Source organism: Pteropus vampyrus, unplaced genomic scaffold, assembly GCF_000151845.1.
Source record: "Pteropus vampyrus isolate Shadow unplaced genomic scaffold, Pvam_2.0 Scaffold151, whole genome shotgun sequence".
Classification (NCBI taxonomy): domain Eukaryota; kingdom Metazoa; phylum Chordata; class Mammalia; order Chiroptera; family Pteropodidae; genus Pteropus; species Pteropus vampyrus.
The window spans coordinates 4,917,066-4,931,222 of record NW_011888932.1 but is presented as its reverse complement, the minus strand read 5'-3'; the positions used below and the strand labels follow the sequence as shown (position 1 = coordinate 4,931,222).

At 33.3% G+C, this 14,157-nt stretch overlaps 1 protein-coding gene across 8 annotated transcripts in view; it reads right to left on the bottom strand.

Moving 5' to 3' along the window:
* The window catches only part of MIER1 (MIER1 transcriptional regulator), a 57,131-nt gene that overhangs the window by 31,276 nt on the left and 11,698 nt on the right, over positions 1-14,157 (bottom strand). For 6 of the 8 annotated variants that reach the window (XM_011369593.2, XM_011369591.2, XM_011369594.2 and 3 more), the window contains 2 exons: positions 11,332-11,356; positions 6,675-6,820 (listed from right to left, as the gene is read on the bottom strand). In XM_011369593.2, the coding sequence (XP_011367895.1) occupies positions 6,675-6,820; positions 11,332-11,356 (171 nt within the window). Of the gene's footprint in view, positions 1-6,674; positions 6,821-8,476; positions 8,598-11,160; positions 11,198-11,331; positions 11,357-14,157 lie in introns of all 8 variants that reach the window. The other 2 variants (XM_023536212.1, XM_023536211.1) reach the window with 2 other exon arrangements.

The window sequence follows — 14,157 nt, the reverse complement described above, 5'->3', positions numbered from 1 at the left end:
TGCAGAACTGCTTCAATCTGAAGAAACTAATAGAACACTAGATGGAAAAAAAGTAATTTAAGTTAGAAGAAATAACAACTATACCAGTATAGAAACAAAAATGAATTAGCAGGTTACTCTGATTAGAGCAGAAGGTATCTGTAGTAATTACAAAAAGGAAGTTAGGGGTGCTATTTTAAACTTATTTTCTCTAGTTTTACTTAAGTTTCTAAAAGGATCTGTTATACCCTACTTTTGACTCAGTTTGAGAGTAGTTGCTGAGCAGTGATTAACACTACAACAGGGCTTAGGGAAAATCATACATACGACGAATATTCAAGATGGAGTCAGGTAGGGAAAGATTTGGTTTGCCAAGGAGACTAAACTAAGTTGGAATCCCTGCTATAAGTCATGTTATATAATTAGAATCTAAATAAGTGGTTGGAGTAAAGAAAAAACTTAAGAGACCCTGCAAAAGAAATTAATAGGATTTAACCATGGGTCAAGAGTGGTCTGACCCTGAATCTCTGGTTCCAGACATTCCTTGGATCCAGATATTCATATGACTTCTAAAGATTAATAAAAACAAGTTCTAAAAAATTTCTAATAAATATCTAAAATGTTATTCTCAAAGTTAGTTTTAGGTGGATTCTATCATGTGTAAAGAAAATAATCCTTACTATTCCATGAAGAAAATGCTTGCTTAATATAAAAACAGAGAGTATATAGTGATACTATGCTTTTGCTTAGATATTAACTTTTATCTTAATCTGTTACCGAATATCAAATTAGTAAGCAACAAGTTAGTATGCAACAATCATGACCAACTAAGAAATATAACATTTAGAATTTGACAGTCAGTATGAAAAGTATCTTACTTGATCTAAGGTATAAAGTGAAGATCTTGCAGCAAACACTGGGCTACAACTACAATACAAACCTGTATCAATTTTGCTTAGGAATCCTCAGTTTCAAATTTAAGTAACATTAATGTGTTCCTATTGTGTGCTAATGGAAGTACTTAGAGCTTTAGCAAGTATCATGTAAGAATCATTTCTTGCTGTATGCCCCCAATCCTTTCTTTCTACTTCTACACTCATTTTCTTCCAGATATGTTCTTTCCTCCATTCCAAGCATGTATTTTGATTGAAAGCTCATCTAGTGGACCACATGACATCTGACCAAATGGGATCACTGCATTCTCTGGCCATAGGTTTGGAATGGGCACATGATCTGAGCTTGGCTACAGTTTGTTTCTAGATTTTTACCAACAGCAACTAAGTAAAGACAGATTATCTCAAGCAGTAAATTTGGGAGACCTAAGAACTGAGAGCATATGAAGAAAATCAGTCTGAAAAAAGGACACCACCATGTAGACAAGTAGAAACAGAAAACATGTTTTGGTGGCACTTGTGTCTCTCAGGTCTCTACATACTACCCTGCTTTACACTAAATTCATTTTGCCTAATCCACTCAAGATGGATTTGTTATTTGCCCCCAAATATTCTGATGTAAACAGAAATGATATCCTGTAAAGCAAACATTCTTTGTTATTTCCCTCTGAAAAAGACTAAAAGCTGAAAAAAACATGGCTGACAGTACATTATTCTAGGGCCTGTCAGTCACCTGTACCAGAGAAATCTCTGATTGGTTTATATTGTCAAAGTCTGTGTTCTGCCAGGTTCTAAAGGTCTTTCCTCAACTTAAATCAAAACATCACAATGAAGTGGCACAGTGTTTTATTCCCATTCGTACAAGTGGTTAAGAGTATAGATATGTGGGAAAGGAGTATATCACAATGTATAGTGGATTTTCAGTTTTAAGGTTATAGATCTCTTTCAGAATTTTGTGAATAACTAGTAAGATTTAGTAATTATCATGTGCCCGATATGCTAATTTTTTTACACAGATCATCCTTATAATAACACCGAAGCTTAATGACATTAAGTAACTTGTCCAAAGTCATACACTGAACAAATAGTGCAGCCAAGTTTTGAACTAGGCAGTCTTACTGCTTTATACTGCCCTTACTTACATATGAATATATACTGCCTTTCTGAAAACCTGACCAAAGATCAAGTGTACATCATCCTGATAGAGTGTGAAATAAGATGTGCTGGGTCGAGAGATTTTAAAGAAAAATGGACATAATACAAAATAAATAAAAGTACAGAAATGTGGACTACACTTGCATATTATGCTTTAAAAAATAAGCTGTCTAAGCACTATACCAAAAAGAGGAACAATCACATCTGCATAAGCTAAAGGGGCCACCTGCAGATAGAAAAAATAGACTTCTGAAAAGATAAACATTTTATCTGAAATTAAACCTGTCCTTTAACCTTGAAGCAATAAAGTTACCAAGCACTAACAGTGGTTTTATAAGGCTGGAATGGTACTCATCTTCTGGCTGCAAAAGAGGTGGCTCCCTCTTCCTCTCATCAGGAGCTTAGTCATAAATGACTGCATGTGGCAGCAGATGTTGGCTGTTCAAGGGCCATTTGATGGATGGACTCAATACTCTTCTTCTACCCGTTGTACCAAAACTGACTTACCAATAAATGCTTATGAAGGGGGGAGGAAGAAGAAAAGAGGTTGATTTCCAGCCAGGAAGGCCTAAGGCATCATTTACAGATTAGACCAGGAAAACAGTTCCTAAGTTAACCAACCACTTAAAGTTGGGGCTTGACTTTAAGATAAACTGTGAAGGAATGAATGCAGCAAACTCTTCTTCATAATTCCCACGCTGGGGTTTCTTTTTATCTATATAATTCAGGTTATGTATATACTTCAAAAACTATTCCATCTCTCACATTTTAATCTTTATTCTCTAGGTCTGGAGATTCACAGATGGAACATCTCTAGCACTATGAAGTGTATTAAGTATTAATATTGTTATAATGTGACTTTTCAAAAATAAAGATAAATAAAGATATAGCTGATCCTGACCTTCTCCCAAAGAGAATGCTAAAAATTTGTGCCATTAAAAGCAAACGGTGTTTTAAAATTGAATTAAACCTGCATATTGCTATTCCTAGCAAACAAGTCTATTTACTGTTGAAATGATTCTGACATCCTTATTAAGATCATCACAATAAATTCTAACCTATGTATCTAATTCTATTAAAATATTTAAATACTAAACTTATATAACTAAAATACCTTCGTATTGGTAAGATTCATGCACGTAAATATAACAACACACATCAAAGCTTCCTCTGTGAAATACCAGTTTCTTAAAATTTTAGTATTCAAAGTGAGTTAACTTAAAACCATAGGCTATGCAGTTACTGATTACTCTTGAATGAATCAACTGTCAGAATCCTGCCACAATTACACAAAAAGTCCAAAATGTCAGTTAAAAACCACCTTACCAATTCCCAACATGTTTACCTTCTATAAAAGCAAATCAGTAATCAATATGACAAAAATCTCACTATTTTAATAAAAACAAAACCAGTTTTGTTTTGATTCATACCTGAAGAGTTTATAACTTTAGTAAATCCAATTCACAGGCCCTGAACTAGCTTTGCTGTAGGTTAAGATAAAAGCATTAATGATTTATGTGCTACTTAAATCTAAGGCTTAAGTATTCTGGGAAAAGTCAGAAGTTATCTGAGAAAGTATAAAACTGGCTGAAAAGAATGATAAAAGATTGGTCCCTCTGTCTTTCTCTTCCTATGTCCTCTAGAAATAATTCTATTTTACTTACTTTTTCCTAAAGAAGGGACATTTGAAAGCAAATTTTGGGGGCTTTAGGGAACTAAGGAAAGAGGTAGAATAAAGGAGAAACAGGAAAAGACAGTAACATACCCAAAATTTTAGCAAAGCCCATTATTAATTTTGTACTAACTAAATGTAATAGCCTATTTTCTGAAACAGAAAACAAAAATCATTCCGTCTCATCATCTATTATAACCCATACTTGAGTATCTCCTTTTACTTACTTACTTATTACTTCTTTGGGTAATGTAGAATGGGAAAAGATGGAAAATAAAAGATTTTCCTTTTATTCCATGGATGGGTTACACTGAAACAGTAAAATATATCTAAAGCAACAGAAATTTCTATGATATATAGGCAAATAATTGAAAATAAATGCCTTTGCATTTCATGAATGTATGAAGTGACTGTGATTACTAAATTATTTGTTTCCTTTGATGTTCACCTAGGTTCTGAATCATCCAAGCAAATTACCTTTGTCTTCCGAATGGCTTTCCAGCCTCTTCTATAGTTCTGACTCCAGGTTCTTCATGTGCTTTTTAACCTATTCTTAAAAAGCTTTCATAACCACTTGAGTCATGTACCGCATAATGATGCTGGTCAACAAAAGACCACACATACAACAGTGGTACACCACACAGCCAAGGTGTGTAGTAGGTTATACCACCTAGGTTTGTGTAAGTGCACTCTATGATGTTCCCTCAACAATAAAATCATCTAACAACGCATTCCTCAGACTGTATCCTTATTGTCAAGCGGTGTATAACTGTATATATCATTGCCACTAAGACCGATTGTTTTCTGGCTTAAAATAATAACATATTAAATTGCTTTGGCACTGTGGATTAACCCAGCTTTACACACAAAGTGATCCAAAATGGGAACACCTGACCAGATTTGACTAAATATTAACAGAACTCCTTTTCCAGCTCTTGAAATGTACACTTTAAAAAGTTCCAACTAAAATTCTGAGAGTCTTCATTACTATAAAAGTATAATAATTCCTTTTTTTCCCATGATATTATGTACACTAAATGCTTAAAGGCTGGCAATATATCTTATTTTTTCTTATGTTCGTTTTATCATGGAGTACAGCAGACCATATATGTAACAAATTTTAATTAGAGCATATCAGATTGATTTATCCATTCATTCAAAACTTTGAGTGACCACTCTTGCTAAGTACCATAAAATACACTGGAAAATAAGATGAACATATTCCCTCTTCTCATGGAACTAAAGGAAGATACAGACAATAAATTAAATAAACATAATTACAAATTGTGTAGGTATAAAGAAAGCACTGAATTGGGTACAGTAGTTAGGAAAAAAAATGAACAGGGGACAGAAAAGGCCATTCTGAGTAGGCAATGTTAAGTCCAGGCTTAAGAGAATAAGATGCTAGTCTCGAAAGCACTTTCCAGAGTGGGAATGAGCTGAAAAGCCTTGAAGCAGAAAGAAAACACATCAAAGAATGAAAGTAGCTGATCTGGTACTGGAAGAGCATGACAAGCACAGCGTAATACATAGATGAAGGACCATATCATGTAAGTGGCCTCGTTGGCCAAGTCAAGGAGTCTGGTTTTTCTTCTGGTATAACAGAAAGCCACTGAAAAGTTTTAAACTGTATGTTGACATAAACTGATTTATATTTTGAAAAGATCATTGAGGCTGCTGTAGAAATTTATTAGAGAGAAGAATGGCAAAGAAGAAATGGAGAAACTGGTTAGGGAGCTACAGCAATAGTCTAGGCTAGAAATTATGGTTACCTGGGCTAGAGGGTAACAGCGGACATAGAGCAAACGTCAGATAAGAGATATTTTTGTGGCTAGATATGATACGCTTATTTAGGAATGGGTATCAGGAATGAAGGAAGACTCCCTGGTTTCTGACTTAGGCAATAAGGTAAATAGCAGTGCTATTTTTTACTGAGATGGAGAAGACAGAAAAGTCAGGTAGAGAAAGAGAATATCTATCAATAGCTCTGTTTTGGAAATTTTAAAGCTGTCTATTGAGATATCCAAGCACAAGTGTCAAGCAAGTGTTTAAACAAAATCAGAGATAAGAAATATGTTAATTCTAGAAAAACAAACTAAGGTATTAAACATACAGACATAGAATAGATTAGGTAAGATCACCTAATAGTTTAGTAATTTTCAAAGTGACGTGCGTACTTAATGAAGATACAGATTTGAGCACCCAAGACTCTGCTTCAGTATGCCTAGGGAGAGGTACAGAAGTTCCTATTTCTTAATAAGTCCAACAGCAATTCTGAAGCAGTTGACTCTCATACTACATTTTGAGAAGCACTGATCTAGAGACAGAAGAAAAGAAAGTCCAGAACTGGGAAATTTCAAACTTAAACCTTGGGTAAAGGAAGATGAGTCGGCAAAGGATACTGAATAAGAACAGATAGATAGGAAAAACTGGACAGCAGGGGACTCCAGAATTCAAGTAAAAGAAGGGAGTGGTAAATTGGGTCAAATACCACTGAGAGCAGAGAGAAAAGTGACCAATAGATATAATAATAAAATCATGGGTCATCTTGATAAGAAGGGGCAGAGACAACCTAGAGCACTTTATGGAGTAAATGGGAAATGGGAAGATGAGAACTCTTAAATTTTGGTTATGAAGGGGAGTAAACAAAAGGTGCAGTGATTGACAGAGGACAAAAGGTATATAAAAAGAAATCTGATTCTTTTATAGTCATTTTTGGCTCAATACCTGTGATATTTTACAAAAGTAACTATTTGGATTCTATTTCACATAATGAAGTTATATCTTTAAAAAAAAAAAAAAAAAACTTTAATTTCGAACTTTAAATATCTCACCTGCGACCACATAGAATTTTTCAGTAGAGATTTTATATAACATCACTTTCCCCAAAAACACAAGAACCAAAATTTCAAGTGTTTCCTCTCTCCACAAAAATGTTATATCTGCTTCATCCTCTAGCTCTTATTGTTATTTACCCTTGCAAGATCCTCTATTTCAGAACTGAAGTTTGTTTCTCCTTCCATCATTTCTTCTTCTTCTAATGTTCGTTCATCATCAAAATCATGAACCAGCATGTCAGCTGATGGATCGAATTCATGGTCATCTGATGTTGCTGAACCTCCTGGTAAAGAATATTTTTAAAAGTTTGGTAAACCAAATTATGTGTATTTTGTTAATATTATTTTAAAATACTGTTATTTGAGGCTGGATGTAAATCAAATAAAAGTACTAGGGAAAAGCTACGCACATTTATTGTTTTCTGAAATTCTTACCCTTACTCATAACATCCTCCACCCCCCCCAAAAAAAATCTCCTCTAAGGAATTTAAGAGATTAATTTTCGTCTTGCCTCATCTCTATATACAGTTACAACGGCAAAACTGGGAAGGGGGAGTATAGCTTTAAAAAAAAGTGTGTACAGCACACTTTTACAGAAGAGAGTACTATAATCTTCTAAACATGAAATTTGAATTGTAAAGAATAGTCATATCAAATAAGAATGATCTTTTGTGTGGGAAAATTCACAATGCTTAATCATTTGAGTAATATTTAATAGACCCAATAACTATGAACCCCTATGGCCTCTGAGAATATATGCTCATATGAAATATATAGTCATCTGAATATATAATCTAGTGAAAATACAGTTGTACTCAAATATTATTCTTCTGTCAGCACTTACATAAAAATCCATTCTAATACATAGGAAGCTATCCTTAAATTACTTAGTTGGCTCTGATTTGAAGTAACTCAAAGATAAAATATAAAAGCAAAATCTATTAAAATTGCACACAGAACTCTTATGAAAAGTATTAAAAATAATCTAGTAGGTAACTGATGTGGTAAGCTAATCTATTTTTAGCCTTGTGGTTGAGGAATACTGCTATACTCAGTAGGGTCAAGCCTTACAATAGTAGATTGCAAATGCTGAGCATACATATTCTCTAAACTATCTCTGCATTTGGCTATTGTCAAACATGGACTTAAGTTAGCAAAAGCATTCTTTACTAATAAACAAATGAATTTTAAAAAATCAATCAGCAATTTCTTCTAAAAGTTTAAACTGGTAAACGTTACATTAACTGATGTACTACCCTCCACTTCACTCCAGTAACAGAACCAATAAGTAAGACAAATTGATACAGAGACTGATTTTTTGAAATACAACTCTTAGAGATAAGGAGATTCCTAACGCTCTGGGTTCTTGTCACCTCCCACAATTTTCAGAATAAGAACCATTTTTTGAATGCTTACTATGTAGCAAATACTATGCTCAAGCACCTCACATATATTATCTCATTTAATCTTCAAACAATCCTATAAAGAACGAAAAGAAAAACTTGAGGCTCAAAGACTTTATTCTCATACTTGTTTAAACTCATAGAGCCAGTAGGTGGCAAAAATGGAATTTGAATTCTGGGCTTGCTAATTTCAACACCTGTGCTTTAGTGCCTTCCAAGTCTCCCTAAGTCACAGCCTCAGAAACAACAGGTACTCTGCCTCAAAGAATAGAAGAGACTATGTTTACTAAGATGAGTGAATTGAAGCCAGGTCAGATGACAAAGCACTAAGAAGTCATTGTGCTTTTTGAGAAACAATAAAAATATTGATATAAAATAGAAAATAATATTTAATTGCTGAATCAGGCATCATCCTACATCATAGTACAAATAGGTTAAATTATCAGTTTTAGAACAACTTACAAAATAAAAACATTTAGAAAAGTGTATTATCTTAATTTCTTCTGGAAATTAGCTTTTTTTGTCTCAATCACTAACTTTTATTTCTGAGTTTTTAATGGAAAACACTCCCAAAGCTTTTCAGTTCACGCAGCAATCTTCTAGGACACTTAGTCAATAATTATGTACTCCTGCAGATGATGCTATACTTTTCTTCTCCCTTGTAGGCAGAAAGATTCTAAAAACCCTCACAGAACCACTTTATATATATACTATTATCCTAATCATAATATAATTCCGATTGGATGTAAATATTGTCAAGAATAATTATGCTTAATTTCTAACCATTTATCCTCTTTCACCACTTAAAAAAAAAAAGCTCACTTGAGTATACAAAACTAAATCATGTGTTATATAACTTACTTGAAGTTCCCCTGTTTTTGTCATTATTTGCAAAGCCAATTACATTTAAAACTTTGCCACTTCACCCTCCTTACATGAAACGAAGTGTGGCTGAACCTCTTATCCCTTTTCACTTTAATTACTTTCCCTCCCAATAAACTGCACTGATTTTTATTAACTTTCAATTTCTGTTTTTCTTCCCTTAATCTGAACTCTTTTATTTGACTTCTTTTTACTTTGTTCTTTGGGACCAACTAACCATTATATTCCTTTCTTTAATTGCTAAGGCCCATCATTGGGCTGTCTCCTAGGGGAAAAAAATCTCAACAGTAAATTATTAGGGGCAGGGAGTCTGCTGCTTTGTGTAAATAAATATTTTTGCTTCAGAGTTACGGCAAATATCATTGCTTTGCCAAATTACTAAAAGGTAATCTTAGATCATTTCAAACATTCAAAAGATAAATTCAGTTTATAATATATCATGCACAAGCATTAAATCATTTTATTACCTGCCCTACCTAAATATCCACCTTTAATGGCTACTACTAGTCTTAGAGGTGAAATCTTGTTATTGTGTTTCCACATTGGTTTACATTGGTGAAATCTACAGGCAAACCACTTAGCCTGGGTCATGTGACTGTTACTACTGGAATCTCTTCCAAAGTGCAGATATTACAAAGGACACAGCCTTTCACCAGTGGACCAAACACTTTTTTTACATGAAGCCTCTATTCCTAATTTTTCCCACCAACTTTAGTAACTGCCTACAATTAGTATTACTTAAAAGAACAATAAAGATTCCTTTGGGCAGAAGCCTAATATCAGAAACGTTTGTCTACCTTAAAGGATCTTCCTTAGTCTAAAAACAAGTAAAAAACAAAAACAAAACACCAAGACATTCAATCTGTATAAGCATTCAGCAAGTAAAGGCCATCAAAGACGACTGTATTTTTCTAGCTCCACTATTCTTCCAGTTCAGCCTAGACTGATTCGAATGCAATAGAAACTGAAAAAGCCATTCATTAATATCACTTTTGGAGAAATATCTCAAAAATTCATAAAAATATATCTATAACAGTCTATTTGTAACGTCGCAACATTAATAAAACCAAACTAGAAACTATTTTTTCAATGAAAATGATTTCTATGTTTGAAAGAAAAAGAAATTAGGAATAATTCCATGTCCTAAAAAGGACATGATAATCTAGTATTTATCTGAGGTCAGACTACTTCCAACCCATCCAGAACATATTTATAAACCAGGAAGTAAAAAAAATCCTTGAGTTTCAGAAATATCACAAAGCCTAATGTACTTTACTTCCAAGCATATTAGAAAGAGTAAGACATCTCCAGCTGAAATACAAAATCAACTGTCAATTTAGCACAATAGTCATTTAGAAGGGATGTGGAGGTATTCCAGTCCCTAATCGCTACTTGACACAATGTAAGACACAGAGCACAATGATATGTGTTCATGAAGAGGACCCTAATCCATTTTAAAAAGGCTTACATTATGTTAAGCGTTTTTACAAACTTTCTAAAATTTAAAACAAAAAGGTGACTGCTTCAATAATTTGGAAAATTCAGTAATATATTATACCTATTCAATATATGTGAGATGTTTTCAAATAAATATTACCATGCCTCAAAGAGCTCCCTTTCTCGTTAGCTATATTAGGCTGTCCTTTAACCCGAGTACTCCATTGCAGAAGGTAGTCCTCTCTCTCGGTAAAGTCCTATGGACACTAAGCCAAAAAATACTAATACCAGACCCTTTTCTGACTGCTATTTTATTAAGTTCCAACCAATTGCTGCTACACTGGAATGCTGTACTCAGTGGAGCCAAAACCTCTGACTAATCATAAGAAAACTAAATCCAGATTTTTATATAAAATATTCAAATTTTTTAATGATCACTACACTGGCCAAACATTTTTTGTGGCCCAGTATGGCCCAAAGATTACACATTTGCAACTTCTAGGTCATATAAAAAATGAATCTGTACTGTATTTGGAGAATACAAAAATTCAAAGATATATGGTCAGAGGATAAAACTTGATGCTGGTCAAATCTAAAAATAACTTCCTTAAATTCCTTAATTTACAACATTAAATATTCATTTGTTGAATATTTTTCTTTTATTTTTCTCTCCTTCACTAAATGCTTTAATGATTTTTTTTTTCTCAAATAAAACACTTTGCATTTCCTATACAAGCAAATACTTCTAAGCAGTTAGTGACTCCATTTTAAAAAGTACAGTTCATATGTACTTCAAGTCAAACAGCAATTAAAAACTATGGGAAATACATGTGGAAATTCATCAAAGAAAAAAAAAAGAGAACCCACAAATAGTTATGAGGTTGAACTCACAGCAGCCTCACCTGTACTTTCATGGGCAGTCAAATATTTCATCCATTTCTTTTTCCCCAGAGAAAAGAAGCATTCAGAAGAAAAGCAAGTCAGATGATAGTCTAACTCCTCTAGCCTTTATGCAACTAACAGGACAAATATTAGTCAAACAGAGATTATAAAAATATACAGAAAATACTTACCTGGACTTGAAGACGCAACAGATGGCTGAGGGTGGGGGAAAGAAAGGAAGAAAAATTAGCATCTTTGTGTAGTAATCTTTACAAACATTATGGGAATTATTCAATGATTAATATGACCAAAAAGTAAGTTTACATGTCTGAATTATCTAGGACAAACTAAAACTTCCCATATAATCCTTTCTCTGACATATTTAAACATAAAAAAAAATTCAAATCACTCCTGAATCTAGAAATACAAGACAATATGGAACTGATTCTGATTTTAAAAGCAAATATGGGTCTCATAGCATTTGTGCTTTAAGAGGCATGATTTTAGATCTTGAACTTTTCTGAAATATTCTCTCCTACAAATACAGGAAAACTAGGGACAAGGTTTGCTATAAAGCTGATCTCTGGCTTAAAATGTGTGAGAAGGGAGGTGGAAACAATTTAACATATTATTTTAAATAAAAATTATGTTGCAAGCAAGCAGAAGGAAAAATTAAAATGTTACTTAAGCATCAAACAGTACATTAGGTTAACTTTACAAAGAAACAACATACTTGCAAATTATCACAAAATTAACAACATTTCATGCTAAATCTAGAGAAGTTACCTGGTGGAAGATCACAAAGACTCCCAATTATAACACTCTATCTACTGTACCACGCTACCTCTCATAAATTTAGCCACAAGCATTTGGAAAAATTAAAACTGTTAGTAACTTATTTTAGTAATATCACCATTTGACAGTGTGTGGCTATGTTTTATCTTAATTCAGTTAATTCACAACTTAATCAATTCACCTACAAACATAAACTCCTGTAAGATAAATTCAATAACAAAAACTCAAAAGATGCGTCAAATGACAAACTATAACTAAAACCTTGCCTATTCATTAAGAGCTATTTCATGTCCAATAAAAGTCAGAGATGCAAAAGGCCAAAAGCACTAGCAAAGAGATAGGGATACGCCTTTCTGCTAAGTAATGGAACAGAGGAAAGAACAAAATAGGAATGAAGTGCCCAATTTTTCAAACCTAATCATCTAAGACAAATTCTTATTAGGCATTAAAACTCCATTTTGAAAACTGTCCACATTATGCTATTATAGTAAGTATGGCATTCCAAAATTCACATGGTGACTTAGGTTCTTCTGAGGCACACTTTTCTCAAGGGTCCTATTTTGTTTCTCCTTTTTAATTCTTACACGAGAATGGCTCTTGCTTATACCACTGTCTTACTCTAACAAGAGACTGATAGTATTCAGTACTGGATATTTTCAAGTGTCACCATCTTTATTTAAAAGTTATTCTGCCACAACAATCAAAACACTGCTACTTTATAATTTGGTTCCTCTACTGGGAAGGTGAAGAGTAGAGTGAGAGAACGGGATAATGTAACCATAAAACGTTTCTAGCTTGCTTAACATCTTTCTGGCAGAGCTACATTTTTATGGCTCAAAATAAATGTAACTACCACACAAATTATTACACAGCAAATCAATGCTTTAAAAAATTAATTTGCTTTAATTTCATGTATTTATACCATATTTCCCAAGTTTAAGCACAACCTCTGTCCAGGCTATTGAGCACTGTTCATGACTATCTTCACTTGGTCCCAGGTTCACTATTCAGAAAGTAACCTTACAATGATGTTTTTACTTTTGAGTAAACTTTTGAAATAGGTTTGCATGGCATAAAGAAGAAAAACTGGCATTTCTTTCAAATTAGAAGTTCTTCAAGCACTCCAATTATTTTTGAACACTCCAATAATTATTCAATTTAGCAGTCTTCGGATAAAAAAAGGCTTTCTAATTAAAAATAAGTCACTCTACTGAAGAATAAATGGTACATTTTCACTGATATAGACACTGGCAATAATAGAGATTGAATTGTGAATGGCATCTGTATAGTTTGTAAAAGGCCTCAAACAGCACTAAATGTCAATAAATATCATACTGATTGTTGTTTTATTAGTAGATAGTTAACAGTTTAAGGTTCTGGAAAGTTCACAAATATTTTCCATTCATTAAGGTACCAAATGTTTCGAGGACTGGTAGCATTAGTAAGTATATAGCATTAAGTAGAACACCCAGTGTTCAAAGGTAGTATTAATGATCATAATATATCAGACATATTGGAATGTTTCAAAAACGATGATGTGACTGATAGCATATCTAGATTAGGACAGGAGAGGGGAAGTAGAAATGGTTTATCTATCTATACATACACATTTCAGTGTTCTATATTCAAAATAAAATTCCCCTATATTGTTTTGGGGAGGGTGGGAGTGACCTAAGTTTCTTGAAAGTTAAATACATCCAATTAAATCAAAAGATGAGCTTCTGGGAAACTGGCATTTGAAAATAGTTTATATTGTAAACATTACTTTTGCCCAACCAACGAACAAAATGATTATTTTCAAAATAAGAGTATCATAATACAGGACATTCAGTGTGGAATGAGGGCATTTTTTTATTTAAGTATTTAAGATAGAATAACCAACTTGCTTTTATACAGTACTACATATTTTCAAATGCATAAAGTTACTTGATCATAACAATAAACCTACCTCATATTATACATTAGCAAACCTAGGGAGATAAAGTGACTCCATCAAGGTTCCATGGTAGGTGGAAAAGGTGAAACTAAAAGTTATTCTGCCACAACAAACAAAACAGTGCTACTTTATAATTTGGTTCCTCTACTGGGAAGCTGAAGAGTAGAGTGAGAGAACAGGATAATGTAACCATAAAACGTTTCTAGCTTGCTTAAGATTCCTTTTATACCACCCAAGGAAACAACTTCATAAGAAAATCTCTCATCTCCTTCCTTCCCTTTATCCT